Source organism: Centrocercus urophasianus, unplaced genomic scaffold, assembly GCF_019232065.1.
Source record: "Centrocercus urophasianus isolate 14NV4802_14NV808 unplaced genomic scaffold, USGS_Curo_1.0 seq_15, whole genome shotgun sequence".
In the NCBI taxonomy this organism is placed as follows: Eukaryota; Metazoa; Chordata; class Aves; order Galliformes; family Phasianidae; genus Centrocercus; species Centrocercus urophasianus.
The window spans coordinates 7,673,451-7,695,600 of record NW_024884697.1 but is presented as its reverse complement, the minus strand read 5'-3'; the positions used below and the strand labels follow the sequence as shown (position 1 = coordinate 7,695,600).

At 37.8% G+C, this 22,150-nt stretch overlaps 1 protein-coding gene across 2 annotated transcripts in view; it reads right to left on the bottom strand.

The window, feature by feature from the left end:
• Positions 1-22,150, bottom strand: part of SEMA3A (semaphorin 3A) — a 327,247-nt gene that overhangs the window by 147,943 nt on the left and 157,154 nt on the right. Inside the window, exon 3 of one of the 2 annotated variants that reach the window (XM_042816191.1) lies at positions 21,748-21,945. In XM_042816191.1, coding sequence (XP_042672125.1) covers positions 21,748-21,859 — 112 coding nt within the window. In that variant the 5' untranslated portion in view covers positions 21,860-21,945. Of the gene's footprint in view, positions 1-21,747; positions 21,963-22,150 lie in introns of those variants that run through there. The other variant, XM_042816192.1, reaches the window with a different exon arrangement.

Genomic DNA, 22,150 nt, shown 5'->3' with positions numbered 1-22,150 from the left:
TTACTTGAAATGTAAATAAAACATTTACATTACTTGAAATGTAAATAAAACAGGATGTGCTGAGAGTATGAACTATGGATTTCATGGCAATAGAAATGAGTAGCCCTCTGATCCAGTGCAGTTAAAAATATCAGGAAACTAGTATGGTCTAGTTCTTCAGGACATTAAATAACACTATGCTAAGAAAAATAAACTGCTACATAAGGAAAAAAAATAGGTAATATGTTTCCAAGTCTAAACAGTTTGGATTTCAAGGTTCAATATTTTTCTTTTCTTCTTTACTTTCCATTTGTTTCTATATACATATTCTTCCCATAATACAATGTATTATTAATATTTAGCTTAATTTGTACACATATATTAGAATATGAATGTGCATATATACATTAGAAAGTATAGAGACTATTTTGCCAACTGATTAAAAGTGATCCATGAACAATGATTGTCATTAAAAAATGTGTACCACAAGCCAGAGATGAGAAAACATAACTTTTAAAGGATGAATGAGCAATATTGTTTTGATTCAGCTTGTCTCTTAAAAGACAGTATTTTCAAAGGCATTCAACTCTTTAGCTGACTAGCTATCTTTGAAAAAACAAAGTTCAGAGCTGCTTTAGAAATATCAAAGTGTATAGATAAAACTGCATATAATTTGAAATCAGCCCATCAAAGAATCTAAAAATTCATTATCACTCAGTCCTGGTTTTGCTTAGAAGAACTGCAAAAAGATCTGCAGAGTTAAGATGGCTGAAAACAAAACAACATTAATCAGAGCAATGTTCAGCCTTAAAAGGAACATTGTAACTCTCTCCATAATATGGGCAGCCTATGATGGTGGTAAGGAAACTTTATATAAAGGCCTTCTTGAGGAACCCTTGTAGTAAAATCTGGTACAGTTGTACACTGGAACAGATCTGTACAGAATTCTGCTCCTGTTTCTGTTACAAATGCCCTTGTAAATATGTGTTAGGCTTGAAATAATTCAAAGTGAATGTTGTTTTAAATGCTTTCTTCTGTTTAGATCCACAGTTGTGTTTGGTTTGGAAAAGCCCAATATACTGGTACTCTCTTATGATTACAAAAAGTTTAACGATGGCATTCTCTGAACAGAAATAAATACAGAACAGAATTTCCCAGTACTTATTTTATTTCTTTAAATTTCAATTGTTTTTTTTTTTTGTTTTTTTTTTTTTTTTTTTTTTTTTTTTTTTTTGCAGCTGTCAATCTCAGTGGCAGCTGCTAGAGCTACTTATTTTTATTCCTGAAAAATAAAATGGTTTTGGTTTTTTTTCCCCAACAAACACTTGGAACATTTTCTTCCATATAGTCTATACATTTTCTCCTTATACTAACCTACTTCTGCTTATGATGTCTGTTTTGTGCTGGAGAGGTCTCCAAACTATTGCCTTGGCAACCAATAAACATTAATCCATGTGAGATTTTCCTCTTGAAATACTTTCTATATTGGAAATGTTATGTAGGAGGTAAAATTCACTGGAACTGGAAAAGATGTTCAGATGATTTAATTCATATTCTTTTTTTTTTTTTCTTTTTTCCATTTTTTCCCCCTGGATTTTGCAGCAAAACAGTCTTAGATATTTCTTTTATGAGAGCAAATTCACTGTCAGCCTCATGGAATTGGCTCCATTGGGCATGCTTGGACATGGATTTATCCATCCCAAAAGGCTTTTCCAGAACCTGAGCAGTCTAACAGAACACAATGCAGCTCCCTTGAGGCCCAGAATAGCCTGTGTAACATCAGGTCCTATGTTACTTTCTGTTAGCATTCTTAATTTTCAGTAACACATATTTACAGTATGGTTTCAAAGGACCAAATCAATGACTGTAAGAAATATTTTAAGCTGGTAGGTGCCTGTGAAAAAAAAGTGGCTCTTTAACCTTAACAGTTCTGCAGGTTAAAGCACTTTCTAATTTGCATAGCAAGATTCAGTGCCATTGACATATCACTTAAATTATTTTGTCAGAAATTTCAGGCAAATAACACTGTACTTTGCCCTGCCTCTCCAAGTAATGCCAGCTGTTGGAATTGAGCTTGAGAAGAGAAATAATGTTGTAACATCATCTATAACCAGAGACTATGACCTAATTTATATGCAACTTAAATAAATTGGAAGACATTTAATTTAATAGGCTTCAGATTACACCTTCATAAAGTGATACTAAGGATAAGAATTTATCCAGAATCTCACAATCAGGAACAACTAGTTTAAAGGACTAATCAAGTCCACTGGTGTCTTCCAGTTAGCTTTGAAAAAGTGCCAGAGTATGGAAAGTAGTAATACTAGCAGAAGGTGACAGAGGTTAAGGATTAATGTGGTGAAGCCCAACATCCAAATGCTGTTGCACAGTGTGCACTTCAAAGTCAATTTACATGCAGAAATCTTTATTCATAAGAGCAAACACTTTGGAGCATTTGTCAATATGAAATAACACATTACTTGAGTCTCTGAAGACATGATGTGAACCATAATGTGTGTTATTTCAAAATAACACAGAGCTTGTCACTTATTATTACTGTAATAACCAGTATTTGAGTAAATCAACAGTGATAATGAGTACTTACATCAAGGAAACAGCAATTCTAGCAAAGGAGAAATTCTTTTTTTTTTATTGTATTCCTTATGGAAAACAAAGAAAACCTTTTGTAAATATGGACTTTTGTTCCAGACTTACCTTCTGAAGAAAGGTTAAACCCCTCAGAATGAGTACATGATTTCCTTAACATTCAAACACAACATGGGATTAACTTTTCAGAAATGTTTTCTGTGCTTAATAACGCTCATATATTCATCTATGCCAGAGCCTAGGGGACTGCACAGCTTGTTTTGGAAAACAGTCATTCTTCTTGCATGACACCTGGAAGTCCCCTGATAATCTAGAATATTCCAGCTGACTAGTATAACAAACTGCACCTGAAACCACAGATTATATGCATGTATATGTAGAGAGAGAGAAAAAAAAAGAAAAGAAGAAAGGAAGAAAGAAACAAGAGAATGCACAGAGCGTTTCAGCATCAATCAGAATGAAAATGAAATTGCATCTCCTCAACAGCATTTTTGTAAAACAAAACTGTCTTTTCATACTGAAATGAATGAATGTAGCAAACTTGAAAATTTTTTCAGCCTTCACATACAGAGCATTGCTTGATGCAAAGGAGAAATTTGGAAAACAGAAATTCTCAACTTTTGAATGCATGATGGGAAATAATCATGAAAATAATCTTTTAGAACAAGGGTAAGCTATAAAAGTGACTTTTTAAACTAACAATGCCTTTTTTAACTGTCTAAAATGAACAGTCTTCCAAATTCCATTTCACTTCTCAGCTGCAAAAGCGAGGCAGTCAGGAAGGTACTTTTCGAATGACTAAACCTGAGTGTGTGAAATCAATCTGCATATACTGTTAAGGAATTGCTCATCATTTCTTTTCATATATATATAAGTCTCTTTTCTACTGCTTTCTTACTAGAGTAAAAATAAAGAAGAGTAAGGCTTTCAGAGTAAAAAGTTTTTCAGAGTTTAAAGAAGAGTAAGGAGTTTCAGTACTTAGGCATTTGGTTGAGCCTTGAACTAAATACTTGTATTATTTATCAGTTATACCACTTCTTCTGAAAAGCCCAGGTAGAATCCCATTACGCATAAATAGTTCTTGCCTTTGAGAAATATTCACTATCTCTGGAAAATAAAACAAATGCGTAAGAATACACTGGAAGCCAAGGCACAGAAGTATTATCTGAGGTCTCACAGAAAGTTTGTGTTAGAACATGAAATTGAAGACTATCTGTTTTAGCCACAGTCTTCCTGACGTTATTAATGTCCTTGAAGTGTGAAGGCAGACGCACATCTTAACCTATCAAAATATTAAATGCTTTATTCTTAAAAAAATTGAGCAATAGCTCTCAACTGTGGTATAATCTTATTTTATCCAATATAGCAGGCACCTCATCTGCTTTCTATGAAGGAAGGATAATGAATAATGAAATATACAGACCAAATAATTTAGAACTTATTTACATAATAGTTCTGTTCAACATATTGTAACAAATAACAATATTTTTTTCTCTAATTCATGTATTAAATGCTACTAAAAATTAAATACATTTTTAATGCTATTTTTGTTGCAGTGAATACTGAGGACTATGTTTTGACATTAACACTTAGCTGCAATGGTCAGGATGGTTTGGAGCTTCACAACTCACACAGGAGCTTCATGAAGCACTGCTTTTCTGGGACTATATAGCTTCATAGCAGGAATAAGTACAGCTGAAGAACTTTTTTGCCTCAAGGGAAATTACAATATTCCAACAGCTGTTTTAAAATTAAGACAAACAGTCAAAAAGCTGAACTTTTCACAGAGTGACAATCTAGAAAAAAAATGACACGCAGGAATGTACAGCTTTTTGTTTTGATCATTTCACCTGTCTGTTCTGGTCTGGGTGATTAACTTTCTTAGGCTCTAGCAGGGAAAAAACAGCCCAGATATGGCCAAGTCATATCCTCAAACTGAGAAATCTTGAAATTTTTCTGAGTCTTGCATGGCATCTTCTGATTCTAATCTATATAAACAACTCATCGTTGATTCTTACCAGTTGGTCAGGATACAAGGCTTGACTGTATGTCTTAAGCTGTGCTGATGTCTTAAGCTGTGCTGCCATCATATAATGCTTATGCTGTTTTCTGAGATACTGTCAAAGATTTTAACAGGAGTTTTGGTCTCGTGCAGAAAAAGATGGGAAAGCAAACACCTAAACCACATGAAGTTCTTATAAACTTTGCTGTAACCCTGTTCACACACAGTTTAGTGTCAGATGAGTGCAAAATCATGTGCCGTAGAGCAGTGCAATGATCCAAAGTATGTTTTCATTTGGATAGAACTGGTGGAAAATTTTGATTAAATGGAAACTTCCTTTTTCATTGACAATTCATTTTGATGGAAAACGCCTGCTTAATCTTTGTAATACACTACCAGACAGTCCCACAAGGCAAATTCTCTGTTTATGCATGACTTAGAGAGAGCAACCATCAGCCAGGTTGCTTCAGCACTTTGCTGTTGCAGCTCAGCTCTTACATGCCAGTTCAAACCTGGAGTGCCAGTTGTAGTGGTGAATGAAGCAGCATGAACTGGTCACTCACTCATTTCACACACACCACAAATCAATTCCTGTATGATAGTGCTTTTCATTTACTACATATGCTGAACTGCATTTGACCTGGTGGTGAAAGGTTTCATTTACCATTACAGTCGCTTCAGCTGTGCAGTCTCCAGTCTGTACACTGATTTATGGATGGATGGATTTGCATATGGCAAACATCCACATAGCTTTATAAGTTAGCCTTTATGCCAATAAATGTAAAGTTAAGGCTATGATACAAGCATGAGTAATGTTTTTGTTAGAAACAGCTCTGTTATTTTTTTTTTTTTTAATGCATGTAAGGATAGAATTCCACTCTGCTTCCAGTTTAAAACATAGGGAGACTGCAAGAAAAGAAATAATCTTTCTTTATGGTCATTTCATTTCTTACTGGCTGAGTTTTGCTGTTCCTTAGCAGGTATATCTGGGGATCATCTTATTCCTGGAGACAGAACTGTATATAAATCTTGACACTGGTGGAGAAATTTCCAGGCTGGTCTTGGAGGTGGAACATTACAACAGCAATATCCAGCCAGACCAAAAACCAGTACCATGCAGTGACTACTGATGACCAGCTGTGGATGATTAAAGAAAGAGGATGAGAGAAGACATAGTTCCTAATAGCTCTCAAGTTACACCTGAAGAATTTTTTATTTTTTTTTAAGTGACAATTGATCTCCTTTATATCTGGCCTCACTGATGGCTGTAGAAGGCTCATGATCAGGTAGTTTCAATACCAGCACTGCTAACACCCTTTATAAATACTATAGCCAATGTCCTGGTTTTCAGAGCACCTGATGTTTTTACTATAATCAAGCTGTCACTCTCCACAGCGTACACATGTATCTTCCAGTAATGTTAACACTGTCTTGATGAAACTTCATGACAAATACTAATACTCTTTGTTTCCTGGTATGAGCAAAGGAGAAAAGATCCACCTCCCACCCACATTCTGTAGCAGCTTTAGGAATGCAAGACCTTTCACACTTAAATCATCTACTATGCAATGAAAATGTTTATACGCAGTGAAACATAAAACACATCATTCATTATTTTGAAACTTAATGTTGAATTAGACATTCACATTGAGGAAGTGCTAAAAATAACTTGCAGCAGGGTGTGGTGTAATTTTGCATTATTTATGAATCTGGCCCAAGCATGGTTATGTAAATATCTTTATGTTTGTGTATGTTATGTAGGTAAATGCATACATGCACCTAAAGACACACTCAGAATTCACAGACTTTAGAAAGTTTGTTCCCTTAGTTCAGCAGAGGGATAGACTGAACTCAGATATGCCCCATACCCCATCGGAACAAACAGTTGGGTGGGAAAAAAATTCTGATTTCAGTACAACAAGGCAAGTGAAGGAGTATCTCATGTTGCATGTATATTCCACATACCCTGCTGCTGGCTGGCAATGTTACACACGTCTGATGCCTGCACATCCTCTATTTATCAAGTGAACAGGATCATAGACTTTCTTACAGTAAGTGATCTCCTTGACAGATACAAATCTTTTGTGTATATATTACTATATAATGCATTTTCTACCTTCTAATATCAGCTAGCACTACTGAAGTGTTAGGACAACGCTGTTCCACAGCAGCACGTACCTGTTAACTAGGGAAATACTCCGTGGGTTGTACTGATTGTTGATACAGTTTAAGTAACAACCCTAATGAAATTGATGTGCCATTCCAGCCTAGTGAAAGGCTTCATAGCCACCTCCACCAGAGATCAGTAAAGTAAATGTTTTTCCTATTGGATTTTATGCCACAAATTGTTTCCACTCCTATTTTTAATAGAAAGCATTCTTTTTATTTCCTTCTTTAAATGTATATCTGTTACAAAACATGAAAAATGTTACTGTTCCACCACACTCTACTGCATTTGAGACTTTCTGCACTTTCTTAAGATGTGATCACATAGGCCACAATAATTTTTTGGGTAATAGAAATGTCTCCGTAAATGAATAGAATCATAGAATCACGGGATCCTTAGAGTTGGAAGGGGCCTTTAAAGGTCATTTAGTTCAATTCTCCTGCAATGAACAGGGACATGCACAGCTAGATCAGGTTGCCCAGGGCCCGATTCAGCCTCGCCTTGAATATCTCCAGGACAGGGCATCCACCATGTCTCCGGGCAACCTGTTCCAGTGCCTCATCACCCTCACTGTAAAATACATCTGATAAGAGTTGATATTGCTCTTGCTCTTTTGAAAAGTGTTCCAAGGGACCTCTGAAAATACGTCTGGAGTGAGGGAGCACATGGCCATTGCTTGCAGGCCCACTTTGTCAGACTGATGTTTGAAAAGGAGCAGGGATTCCTCACCCATCCGCTAGTGTTAGCAGCTATTTAGAGTGGCAGGAAAGCAGCTCTGGAGTCTTCCACTGTGGAGAAGAGCTCTTGGGTCCTTTCATATGAGGTCATGTGAGAAGAAGGCAGAAGCAACTTTCACTCGAAGTGCCTCAAGCTATAGCTATAGTGAGTAAGCAATGCTCCAGTAACAGACAAAAGTTTCCACAAGACTGTGACCTCTTCAGAAAGATATGGGAATGGTTACTGAAACAGAACGATTTCATTATGGAAAATCTATTGCAAGACTTAAGTATTACTTATCTAAAGTTACTGTGCTAAAATCAGTGGAACAGCTTCAAGGTTGACTTGTATCTAATTTGTGCTCTATGTTATGTACACAGAATTCTACATAGAATATGTGAAATGAAAGGCCTTTAGAAGGGAAAACTGAGATAAAGTAAGACACAATGTACTCCACTGCTCACAAACTAAGTTAAAACTTGCTTTGACATTTAAAAAAAAAAAAATTTAATTGACATTTATACATATCCTAAAAATGACTCAAAAATCCACCAGGCTGAGCCAGAGTTGCTGTGGAGACTTCACTTGACATTTTTGTGTCCCGCTCGACATGAGGATGTTCCAAAACACAACAAGGCAAAGAATGCTCTTCTTGTGGTATTTTAGAGCAGTGTGGATCTTATGTCATAAGTAGAATCAAGAGAGACTGTTACTGGATAAAAACTATTTAATTTGGAAACAGAACAACATTTTGAACAGCGTTTGCCTCATTTCTTCCCATTAACTGGGCAAAGCTCAACAGTTTCAAGTGTTCCAAATAATAATTGCTTATTTTTTTATGGATTATTATTCCACATGTGAAGAAGAACATACAAAGCCTCCCAAAAGGGCACTTCACACCAGAGTGCCATGTATGTTAAAATCAGTTGCACTACTCGTGTGAGTAGGAATTTGTAACATCAGTTCTTTTATTTTCATTTTTAATCTTCTCATAAATACTCAGACAGGAATATTAGTGTGATTTAGCAAATCCCAGAGCCTTTGAATAATTGCCCTTTCTAAATTCAGTGAATGAAATGGCATTTAACTTTGTTTCTGTGAATCCTTTTCAGCATAATTTAACCAGATCAAATTAGTGCACAGAATCTTTTTGAGAAAGAAAATGTGCTATAACTGACAACAGGGGTGACACGAACTATTTACTGAATTATGGAGCTGGAATGAAACACATCATGGTATTTTGAGGTAAGTAGATGGAAACTACAAAATAATATCAAGGAAAATGATTATTGCTCGGTAAACAACAGCAACAGTCCCACGTTATCTCATGATTAACAGTACATAATTCACAGCACTTTCTGAGGTGAACTTTACTTTGGAACCATTTGTGCCTGCCTAATCACACTTTTTGGAGCTGTTTCAGGCATGAAAGGCTTAGTAAATCTTTCTCTCTCCATGTATACACATGCCAATTCTATGCAGACACAAAGTACAATAAAACATATAGAAAACTGTCTGGCACAGAGCCTATTAAGATTTTTACTTTACTCCATGTTCCTTGTTCTACTGTCTTATTTTCATTTATTTTGCTCCACTGCATGCATGAAGAACTGCACCTTTTGAAGGATATGTTTAGCATTAAACTAAACCATCTACCTATCCTACCCAGTTAAACACATATTGAAGTGCAACAGTGGAGAATAGTGAAACGCTGAGTGGTTTGTAAACCAGATTCAAATAATGAATTATTTTGAATGTCTCTTGGAGTAGGCACTAACAGACACGATTCAGAATAATACTCATACCCTTTACGTTCCTTCCATTCCTTCCTCTGGTTCTTCAGTGAAGGTCTATATCTGCTTACCTCTCAGGTCTTGTTCTTCCTTTATTATTTCTTTCTATTCTTCCCCCCCACCCCCCTCCCCACCCCCCTCCCCCTTGGGGAGGAAGAGAAGGTTTAAGGTTTAAGAAAAGGTTGGTTTTTTTTTTTAATATTAAAAGAAGCAGAAAATGTATAGTTGTGGAAAACTTGATCTTGCTTTGTAAGATTCACTTTTCCCCAAATGGTCATCATTACAATAAATCTATTTAAGGCATGGGAGTTTCCATACCTGTGAATAGGTTAAAGTTTTATGGTACTGCTTTTCACAGCACTTTGAAATGCAACAATCTTTGTCAGGAGCTAGCTGCAGAATTATTTACATATCTCTCTTCATATCTCGACTGACCATTCACATGCAAATAAGAGCTTTGACAGCTTCTCAGCACATTTATGAAAGCCAGTGATCTGTCCATTTTCAGTTCAGATTGAAGAATATGACAATACCTTAGAATAAAGGCCTGTCAGACTCTAGATTAGTTTCCTGCTCTGCAATACTGAATATGAAATAGAAAAAAAAGAAAAAAAAAAAGGAAGAAAAAAAAAAAAACGAGAACCAAAAAAAAAAAACAAAAACTTGAGTACAAAGTGAATGCATTTTCGTCACAAAATTAGAATCAGTTTCTCAAGGAAGGGCTGAGAGAGAGCAATTTTGAAAAGTATTTGAAAGGCAGAACTGATTTAAGCTATGTGTTTTTTTTCTCCATCAGTCAGTATCCAACAAAACAACTCAAACTCTCAAGAAAACCTGACTTTTTAGAATAGGTTGCATTTCATGATGGATGCATGATGGATGCACGAACATGATGTCTAGGGATGAAAGTGAACAGAATATACCTTTCTGTTAAAACATTATGTTTGGAAAAACTTGAGTTGTGCTGCTGAGCCCATGGTATGGACTCACTAAAAAGTGGACCCATAGCAGCTCATCTCTTCATCTCTGCACACCACAGGCTTATCTTTTGGCTGGCATATGCAAGCAATTCTCTGCTAAATCCTGATGTCCAAAGAGTCTAACTGAGTTGCTCTGCTCAGGACAGTATTGTTCCTTCATGGTGATTATCAAAAATTATTGCTACTCTTCCTGCTCACTAGCTTTTATTTTCAAAGAAAATTTGTTATAAGAATTAAAGTTCCAGTGTCTTATAACCAGAAACAAGTACATGCTTCCTAGCCTAAAAAGTCATATTTCACTTCTCCTCATACAATTTACATACATTGATCACTACCATATGTCTGGCATAAGGTAAAATAGTTTGTATGCATAGTAATGGTGGTGAACCTCCAGTGAAACGAAATTCAGCATTTGTCATATTCCTACACACTGACAGAAAACAGTTTTAAGAGAATGGCAATTATGAGAAATGTCCTTTAAAAAGTTGCTTATAGACTCATCTATGCAAATCATGTTAAAATATGGAAGGCGTGTTGCTCAGTCTTGTCCTCATTCTCTTTGGAGCAATGTCAATTAGCAGTATCAGTGGTCTAATTCCCTTCTCTCTTGCACCACTGCAGATACAATCATTTAATGAAGTTATATTTGATTTACATGAGGATAATTGCTAATAGCTTAAAATTTCTAATATAGATTAATAGTACACATGAGATTTGATAATGAGAAGGCAAATGCAAAAGTTTCTTTACTTCAGTAAACTGAATCTTTTGTGTTGGTTTCTGATGATCTGAATGGCAGCCTCCAGAATTGAATTTAGCTTTTCTAGCATCACCAAACCAACACAAAAAATATGCTTTCGTAAGATATCTTAGTCTAACAAGTCAAACTACAGAATTTTGCCTCACCAAAACCATGTATGTGTCTCTTCTGTATTTCTTAATTAATAGCATGAAAATCGGTATTGTATTGTAGAAGAAGAATGTTATTCAAAGCAACCATGACATCATGTAAGTGGCATGAGAAAGCATAAAAGCAAAGCAAAGAAATTCCTCGTGTTTGTTCACTAATGATAAAATTTACATGTCCCATACAAGATACGTGGAATGTACAAACAACCAATTTTATCTTCACAGAGGCCAGGCTGACAGAGGGAACAGGCAATCTCTTATTTATTTTAGGAATCTTATGGAGATGCATAATTCCATTTCTGAATTTATTATAGCAGTTAATCCTCATTATGAGATTTGAACTAAGGCTGTTAGGCTATTGTTTTCCAATGAGCGAGTCACAAATGACAGGCAATTATATCTGACTGAGCTGATTAGCAAATATTTCCCCAGTGACAGAGAAGGGATGCACTTCTCCTGGAGATGGCTGGAAAGCATGGGGCATGGAGAGTGATAAAAAGGACTGTGTATGGAAAGAAAAAGAAGTTTAGAGTTCAGAATCTCTTGGTAAGCACATATGCATGTAAGGGCAGAGGAGTATTAGACACCTCTGTTAAGGTATGTTCAGACTGAGTGGAAAGGGAAGTGTCTAAAGGTTTTTAGTTTTGTCTGATAAGCACACACACACAAAAAAAGCATTATCTTACTCTCCCTTTGTTTTTCAAGTTGATTTTCTGCTATGGTTACAAAAGTAAAAAGGAGAGGTCTAGTTTAAACTTAAAGAACTGGGCCAGGTTCTTGCAAGCTCTCACATACTTCTGCAGACAGAATTGCAAAGACTAAACATAAAGGTTCCTTTTCTTCAGATGAAGCCATCTGTAATCACCTTCACAGTGTGTTTAGTGTGAAATAAAGGTAGAAAGTCCAAAAAATATTGTAAAGTTATCCTACATAGAACCATCTAGAATATCTAAATTGCATTAATTTGTATGGCCTTTCTGGATAAAAGGCACTTGTTTCATGTTACAAACAAACAGATTTGTGAATATAATATTGTAATGACTTTAATATACCCGTAAGGTCTTTGTATGTTGATCAAAACTAAGTTCTGGCTGAATTTTGAATATATACATTAATGAGATTATTCTGAGAGTGGATATAGCGCTGAATAAGCACAGCAAGTCTCTGACCTTGAGCAATTCCTCATGAGATTACTTAATATCACTTTGAGGTGAAGAAGCTGACAGAGAAGAGCCAAAGAATTAATAGGATTTCACATTTATGGTGTTTTCTTTCATTCCTGTTACAGTGCAGATTTCCTGTGTACCTTCAGCCATGGTGTTGGGTTTCTGTTAACCTCCAACTTCCACTTGCGGATGAGGCTAAAAAAACTTTCCTAATTTGCATGACTGTTGTCCACTAAAGAGTTGCAATGGGTGTTAGAAGAATGATGAAAGACGCAAAATTGAAAAGGGATGTCAGAAAAGGAAGTAAAATACTCAGTAGACTACTGTTCCCTGTACGGAGTAAAACATCACAGATGGAAAAAGGGTCTGGGAAAATCTGAAAAGTTTAGAATGATAAATTTATATAAATTTTGCTTTCTATACTCGAGACTGCAAAGAAAACCAAAATGTCCAACAATCATTTTTACTTTCAAAACATTCCTTTAAGAAGAGTTATATGGAATATTCTTTCAAATTTTATAAATTTCTAAATCTTTTCTCATGAGATGAAATCTTGCTTGCCCAATTCTTTGAGGTCAGTTATTATGACTACAGTATGTATGACTGAGGATTCATATTTTGAACAGCAATGTGAGGGAAGGGTTACCATCCTGATAACTGCACAACCGACATCCTTCAAATACTGTCTTGTTAATGTTTAGAACATTTCAGATAAGTGACAACAAGGGTTCTTTTAAAATGTTAACATGCCTTCCTGTACGTCTGAATTTACATTTACTCTCACTTGATGGTCTCTGACACATCTTGGAAGAGCAGCAATTTAAAAATAAAGTGATTTCCGGACTATGCAATTCAGAAATTCATTTATATTGTTCTTCGTAAGCAGTTGAAACAAGAAGTCTTGATGTCGCTGTTCATTTGCTGTATTAGTGAAGAAGATGAGAAAGTAATCTGGAAGATAAAATTTTCTTACTGTTATCCACAAAAAGATATTTCTGCTGCCCTTCCCATTAACTGAAAGAATGTTATACCTATCATATAGGGCTAGCACAACAGAGATATATACACTGACTTGCATGATGGGGATGAGATCAGATTAACCTACAGGTATTACAGACCAACACTCATCATTGCTGATATGAATTTTGTTGTGTTTGGAGAAAAAGAGCTCTACCAGGAGTCAGAGCCATTTTAGACTACATGTTTATGTAAAAAGTAGTAAAGTTGCACTGGGAAATCCATACAGGAAGTAAAACTAACATTAACACCTTCGAATCTTTCCTTCATCTTAAGAGACCTCAGTATGTTCCGTGCCAGGTGTCAGATCTGTGTATACCAAAGGATAGCTATTCCGGTGTCAGCTGCTGATGAAAGCTGTATCCTGCACTCTCTGCAGCTCTTTTGGATGCTTGTGAGCTGTATTTATCCTCTGTTGCCTCTAGAAAAGGCCACCAACCCCTCCCCTTTGAAAGGCAGCTCTAAATCCTTTAAATTATCTCACAGAGCTTTTTTGTGTCCTTTTCTCACACAAGGCTGGAATTTCAAAAGGAGCCAAGAGGGGCCGTCAGAACCAACATGAGCTTTGCTTCATTAGAGTGGAGAGTAAAGGAGAATTTTCTTTTTCTTCCTTGCACAAGTTGAAAGCAAATAACTACTTCATTCCTGGAATTGTTCCCTGCAAGATCCAACTTTGCACGAAAATATTTATAAGAGATGAGAATTTTATTTGACTGCTCACTTCTAATGTTTCTGCAACATTCAGCTGGAGAGATAAGCAAGCAGCCCAACATGTGTCAAACAATTTTAAAACATTAGAGGAATGTTAAAAACTTTTGACTTTGCCATGTTTGGCTATCAAGCAGTAAAGGATTAAAATGAGATGTGACACAAAGTAATGCTCACACATTGCACAGATTTCTGTAGATGAGTCCAGCTCAAGGAGAATTTGCAATCACCAAGGTGAGAAAAGAATCCCCAAAAGTGTAAGTCAAACTTAGAATTTTTAGAAATGAACCTAAATTAGGTTTCATCCTGCACTCAGTAATGAAATAGGTCAACTGAAAAGGGAAGACTGAGTGTTCGGGCACCTGCCCTTTAGATTGTACATGCACATTTGCATATTTACGTACAAACCACCTTATAAAAGATTGGGTCTTGAAAATTTTTTTATTTAAAGTTTAAAAACCTTCAGAAAGTAGTAGAACTGGTCAGGGGACAGCTTATTGAAAGCTCTGAATGATTAAGCTATTAAATTAGTAAAGCTCTGCAGCCCCAGACAGTCACTTGCAGCATGTGTCATTGGATTTGGAACAAGCTTATTAAGGAGGAGAGACATGGGAAATGTAAGTTAGGGAATTGTTTTAAGAACAATGAAGAATTTAGTAGTACTGTATATTTCTCTCTGTGACTGAAGGTTTGATGCAAATTTACATCGAATCGCAGGTGACCTCCAGATCAGAAACTGAGGGCATACGTAGGTGTAGGTAGTCAGATTTTTAACAGCTTTAAATGCTCATTTGGACAGAGACGCATTCTCAAATTTGGCTGTTTTGAGATCAAGACACAGCCTAAATTCTTCCACAGCATTTAACTGGTACCTTCTTTTGATATCCTCCTCCTGAGTAAGGAAAAAAACTAAATGAATGAACAAGGAGCTTAATTTCCTTTCCAGTCGCTGAAGAGTGATGTGCGCCCTTAAAGTCTCATTCAGCGCGCCTAGCCTAAGATTAGCTCTCTGGAGGTTCCCCTCTCCACCCATTGACAGTAACAAGAGCTTAATGTGACTGACATAGTCAGTCAAAAAGAGCGAGAAAGATACCGCAGAGAACTCCTACTGTGCAGGAGAAAGGCTACAGCACTCTTAAGATTTTTGATGCTCTAAACAGCTGTGGCCATCCCTTTCTCTTGTGCACTGTCCCACTTGGAAAAAAATAGGAAAAGTCAAGTAAATGTACGATCCCCGCAGTTATTCTCAACATCCACAGCTGTTACTGCAAGAGAGCAGCTAACCTATATGAAGGCTTTATGTGGGAGGACCGTGAACTTGCAGACATTCCTGAAGGGAGCTTTAATCCTGCAAGGGAAAGAATTTGCTGAATCGCCCACCAGCCCCAGTACAACACCAGCAGCAACTTTCACATGTAACCTTAATTAACAAGTGCACCAGGATGAGCTACAGAACTTCCATTTAAAATTTTGACATAGAACTGACGGGGTCTACCCCACATATTTCCTTAAAAAAAAAATGAACGTGTGGGAGCCTGAAGACAGCCTTATCCTTTTTAGCTTTCAAACAACTGGAAAATGTCACAACCATTGACACCACTCAGAAGGATTTGTTTTCCTCTCCATCACTCAGGCACTGCCCCAGGTAAAGATATGATTTTCCTTCAGGGTCAAGCCAGGCTTCAACTGTTATAGAAAATGTTCAAACTATTGGAACAACTCTGTATTACCTGTGCTTCCATTGCTATCTTCTGGGTGTGTGTAAGACAAAAAGCCTGTGGCCCAGGAATAAATAAAATGATGTCTCCTTAATACCAGTTGTGGGCATTAAAGGTTGTACACTGAACCAGTGATTAGTCAAACCTAAATCATATTAAAAGGATCAGATTACAGCCATGCATTAAATAAAGCCTGAAACACACTTCTAAGCAAAAAGAAGGAACTGAAAATACAAATCATTTAGTGGTTTCTTCTTGGATGGAGCTCCATGTAAGTTCTTTCTGTATATGTAGATGCATATTCAGAAGAGATTATCATAAATAATCCATTTACATTGTAGCAACCTGCAAAGACTGGGTTTCTTATTTTAAATATTGCTCTGCTAAGTTTTATGGAATAAATACATACAAAAGAAAGAAAAGAAAAAAAAAAAAAAAAGCAAGCAAGCAAACAAACAGGTAGGTATTTCAGACCTGATCAGAAAGACTTCAAGCACAGAAGCAGATTTTTAGAAACACTTTATGTATCAGCAGATCCATTGAACTCACTGAAAATACAGATGCTTGAATTGATTGCTAGAAGAGTTTTAAAGCTGCTGTAATAAAAAGCAGGGGTAAGTGCTGCACACCTTGTACACAGCTAAAAAGCAGACTGTCCACTGCTGTCAGTACAGCACCTGCCATGAACAATTCAGTCATTTGCAATCCCTGCAGCACAAAGAATTATAAGAACTTCAGCTTCTCAGAAAAGGCAGGCTCTGTAATTCAGAAACCACTTTTTCCACTGGAATTAAATGGGAAAGTTGGAAATGCAAAGTGAAATGTTGAGCTAGGTTTTCACCCTCCTTGTTCCAATTACTCTGTGTGTTACAGGCCCTAATTAGTGAGCTGAAAATTTCCCTATATAGGCAAGATCTGAGCTCAGGCATTTTCTTTATCAGCTTTTCCCTACATTCAGCATGTGGGACATGACAGAGGCAGGCAAGATTCATTTGGGTTGTTCTATGGTCTCTCCTAACAGTTCCCATGTCTCATAAAGACCCCACTCAAGCAAGGCAAGGTAGAGCAACACACAGAGTTTAAGTACTCAGTATTTATGGGGAAAGAAGAAAAAAAAAAATTCTGACAAAATCTATGGCTGCATCTGATGTCTTCATTGCTTCCAGCCTGCACTGAGATAATGGTAAGAACACAGAGTGCCAGGCAATGCAGAAACCCTGTGCAGGAATGGTGGAAGCTGAGCGGTGTGATGAGCCTAATGGCTTGCCTTCCTTCCCAGTCTTCTTCCCAAATCTAGGCTGCCCTTCTTCTCCTTTTCAAGCATGTTAGAGAGGCTTTTATCTCTGAGTTTAAGCATGAGGCTTTTTAAAGAGATACTTTGAAATCTGAGACAAACTTAAATAGTGGTCCCAGCTCAAGAAAGCCTGTGCTGGCTGAGGTTCCTCTCCCTTGTCCTTCTCCCACTCTGGCCTGCTTTCTCCATATTTATGGAGTTACTGAATTGAGTTTGATTGAAAGGAAAAACCACAATCAAACCTACCAGCAGGTCATCAGCTACAACCCAACTAGGTCAGTAACCTAAACCGAGTATCACATTTACCCTAGCATACATACAGGTAATTCAGAGCAGTGTCATTCCTCCCTCGTCACAATGTGCTGCACTGATTGAATCGGACAGAAGCTTTGCCATTTCTCTCGCTGTGGCCAGGATTTCATCCATATAAAAATCCATCACATAAAGATGTAAATCAACTGCATGTCAAGGACGGAGCAGTTCTTACTATCACTCCAATTTTAAACAAAACACTTATTTTTAATATGACTTGAAATTGAGCCAGGGACTAATAGAGCTAAATCTGTGTGCAATGCTTTTCCACTTATTTGTTCTCAAGTAATATGTATCCAATTGAGCAACAATAACAAAGAAGAACCACACATGTACTCTTACAAAACATACTTACAGCATTTAGTAATTTTCAGCAGAAAAATAGGATGCAACAGATGGATTTGAGAAAGTTGGGTTCACAAGTTTTACTCGTGGAGAAATTGGGGCTGCTTTAGGAAAAATCTGTAAGTCAGGGAACTGTTAATGGAAACTCTTTTTTGGGACTTATATTTTTATATTTAAGTGTTACTGTCAATGGTTCTGTCTCTGCTTGTGACATTACCTCCCCCCATGCAGAGGACAGCAAAAGAAAATAAGAAACAATGAACGATGCAAAAAAATCCATCTGGAGTTAAGGCTGTATTTATTGTTTTAAACTTTGCACACTCAGCTTCGTCACCATCTTTCTGATAACTCCCTGTTCAATAGAAGTTTCCCGAACACAATCTGTGACCTGGTGACACAGCATAGAGACTTACAGCCGTGTTGAGAGTCAAGCCCGTTTAATTGAAAAAACAACAACAAAAAGCCATCACATTTTTAAGGAAAGATTCCATTACATTTGGCATGTCAACAATAGCGCTTCTTGTTAACTCTATAATAAGGACACAGAATCTTTGAAGGACACACATAGAGGAACTCTGAAGTTGAGGGGCTCAGCTGAGCTTTCAGTTTTGTAGCTGTTTGGCTGTGATCTAGAACTTACCAACTTCAGTGAGCTTTGGATCAGGCCCTTAATCATATTAATTCTCTTTGAGTGAAATAAGGAGATAGATATCATCCTTGTAAAACCTTCCCAATCCATGCACTGAGAGGAAAATGCTTGGAGCTACTGAACAGGAGTTCAGTTTCTCCACAGACCTGAGCTGAACAAGGATTTCCCCAATGCTCTCCTCAAATTTTCTTCCTTTAATACACCTCAAAATCAAGGTGATGTAAGCCAAATAACCAGAGTTCTGTTTTACAATAAACAGAAAGAACCTTTTCAGGCCGCAGACATGGCCTTAATATATGCATTTACACACCTTCCCTTCCCCTTCCTATCTGCAGTGTGCCCTTAGGATGCTTCTAAATCTGCTACAAGACTTGAGTGACAAGAAGTTAAGAGGAAGCAAAAATGGGAGTTCACCAAAACTTCTGTCCAGCAACCTGGGAAATGGCAGAGCTAATGCTGGACCTTTGAAAACAAGTGACCATAGGAAATCAGGGTTGGCAGGGCTTTAACCCTTCATGACTCATTTCACTAACTTTTAAAGCAAATGCCTGAGCTTTTTAACCATGTTTGACATCCAGCAGTCGAGAAAAACAAGACTTTAAAATGCATCCTTGTTTTTCTTTTGAAGTAAAGCACCGACAATTAGCTCCAAGGTATTTGTTTAGATAATAATAAAAAAAAAAAAAAACAAGCATGCATGTTAAAGAACAATGACAGCCACTGAAAAGAGAAGTCAGTTGGCTTGTACTTTACACCCCACCTGTTCTTTTTAATATCATAAGTCTTATTTTACTCAACCACAGTTCTTTAAAGAGAGGCAGAACTGATCAGTGACTGGGGAGTTTCTTATCCTAATGGCGAGGAGTTTGGATAGAGATAAATCATGTAGCACCACCCAACAGTGAGGTATAACCTGAGATGCATATTAGCATGTAAGGTATTCAGCGAGTGCCTGAAAGACATATTTTCAATACCTACAGCTCTCCAAGCTGTTCCTAGCCAAAGTGTTAACATTTATCTGTGCACTAGGCTGGAAGGAAAATTTGTCTTGAAAAGCACCAGCTGATAAGGCTTAGTTTCCCCTGGCTAATAATGATATCCCTATTCTGAGGGATCAATGCAGCAGCACATGCAACACGCTCCTCTTGACCTGGCCAAGCATTTACACTGGTACTTAACGTTAAGCATGTGAGTGCTCTCATTTGATTTTTAGGGTTACACATGTTTTAAGTCAAATATGTGATTAAGTACACATATGAATCAAAGGCCAGAGTGAGAATTCCTGTAAGTCTTCAGACTTAACTTTAACTTGCTTTGAATTAAACATGTGTTTACTTTCTTTGCTAGGGAGGAAGCAGGGTTGCTTAGCATTTGAACTCATTATCTTTTTACAGCGACCCAGCAGTTACAAAAACAGTGTCAATGCTTCTTTCTGTTTCCTGTTGTGTGCATATAGGACTGGCTTTGTATCAAAATTTAGTGTCTGATATACTCACAAAATGAGAATTAGACCTTTTTGCCCAGCAAGGCTCAAACTGGAAAGCAACCAATCAATGGAGTAGCAAAATGTTGCTAAAGTGCATATGGATACAGTAGCATCGGAATAAAAAACCACTGCCAACCAGATTAGGCCATCCTTTGGTTTCTAAGATCAGCCTGTGCAAGTGGGGGGAGCAGACCTGATCCGTCAATAAACTTTAAAAGGGTGAAAAATAATAAACAATAATTAATTAGCCATTAAACCCCTTTACAGGATATTTTTATAGGATTAATGCTTCCATGGACTAATCTTCGTTTAGGCATGATTGTGAAAGTTTGGAATCAATTAAGAGGTTTTTAATGATTTTTGTTGGACATGTAGTTATGGTAGAAGCTTTCTTCAGTCTACATTATTCATAATATTCAATTTTGTGTAAAATAGAAATGGCTTCTCTCATGAAAACTAAACAAACACATTCTGAACCCCTTTAACTCTTCACATAAATCCTTTCATGTTTAAACACACACAAATATGCATATGAGTATTCTTTAATAAAATTCTGCACATGTATTTACTGCATACAATGCATCCAAGTTTTGCAGGTGTTAATATCTTTTTTTCCTTTCTTTCTTTCTTTTTTTTTTTTTTTTAACTGGAGCGTTAAAATGACATCTGCCTCATATCAGAGAGGACTTTCCCCCTCTCATCTGCAGCATGCAAAAAAATGAAAAGAAAAAAAAATAGGAAATGTGTTTCTACTGGCAAGAGATGTATTGCCACTATACTGTAAACTGGGATTGACATCTCTGACCAGGCGTGCACACACATGTTCTCTTTTCCACCGTAGAGTGATACTTTTCCTCCCTTCCCTCAGAATCAGAGCTGCTGCTCCTTCTCCCAACCTCCAATAATCTGAGAATTATAAGAAAGCAGCTTTACTGAGAAAAATGCACACACACACACACACACACACACACACTTTTAATAACAATGCTCTACAGCCCCTACATCTCAGTCTTCTTTCCCAGTTACATATTCTTCGGATTTTGTGCATTCTCCTGAAAATGTACTTACAGAGGAACTACTCTGGTGAAGAAAAGAATCTGCCTACTTCAGAGCCCTCTCTTAATGCTAGCAATATGGTACAAAAGTTAATTACTGACAATTGCAGCATGAGTGGTATTACACAATTTCCACATAAACGTAATCTCAGAGCTCTTTCTTCAGTTACACCTTCCCTGTGATCTTTAATGAAACGCATCAGACTACACCAAACACAACCTCAGATCAAATAAATCGCGCTGCACTCAACATCCACAGGCAGTGCTTTCCAGTGCATAACAGTCCTTTCCCCCTGTTCTGGACTGATCTGCTCCTTTCAGTTTATAGTTTCTTGGCAAACCCACCATCTACTGCTTATGTTAGGCATCTGATTGTCAGATTTTTACAGACTGAATATTCATGACTTGAAAATTAACCATTTCATGCCTAAAAAGGGGAAATATAAAGCTTCATCTATTTCACGCTGCCTGAAAGAGATCTGTACCGGGGCTGCAGTCCGTGCCCAGAACGAGGGATAAGCGGAGTGGCCAGGCTCATCGTTTTAAAGAGTAAAGTCCGATGGAATAGCAGAAGGCAGAAAACACTTTTCGTGGATCAGCACGATCCCCAGTCCCTGTCTGCAAACGCAACTAACTCTTTGTGCTCAAACTGCGGGGTACAGGAGCACGGAGTGTTTTTTTTAAGTGTTTTCTCAGAAATTTCTCCATACAACAGTTTCCCCTTCCAGAGATAAAGGAAAGACGGGAGGAAGGTGAGGAGCGGGCGGGAGGTTGGGGGGGGGGGGAGGGTGACCGGGCAAGGAGGAGCGGGAATCCAAGAATAAGAGAGAACAACAGACTTACCTTTATAGGATAATTTGAGTCTTGGCACGTTATTCTTCACATGCTGGCAGTTCACTCTTCCTGCTAATAATACTCCCAAGGAAAGCAAGGCAATCCCCCTGAGCCAGCCCATGCTGCAGCAGCCACTGTAGGGTCCCTGCGAGCCGAAGCCGCGGCGCTCCCCGTCCTGCCGGGCGCCGCCGGGGAACTTCAGGCAACCTGGGGAGCGGAGGTAACAGGTGATGGGGGTGGGCTCCGCGCCCCGCCGCGCCCCGCCGCGCCCCGCCGCCGCCAACAGCCGCTCCGGACCCGCGCCTCTCCTCCGCCGCCTCCGGGGTAACTTCAAGCCCCTCTCACGCACACGCCGCGGGCCGGAAAAGGAGGCAGCCCCCGGGCGCGAGTGGCGTGCGGGCGGGGGGGCGGC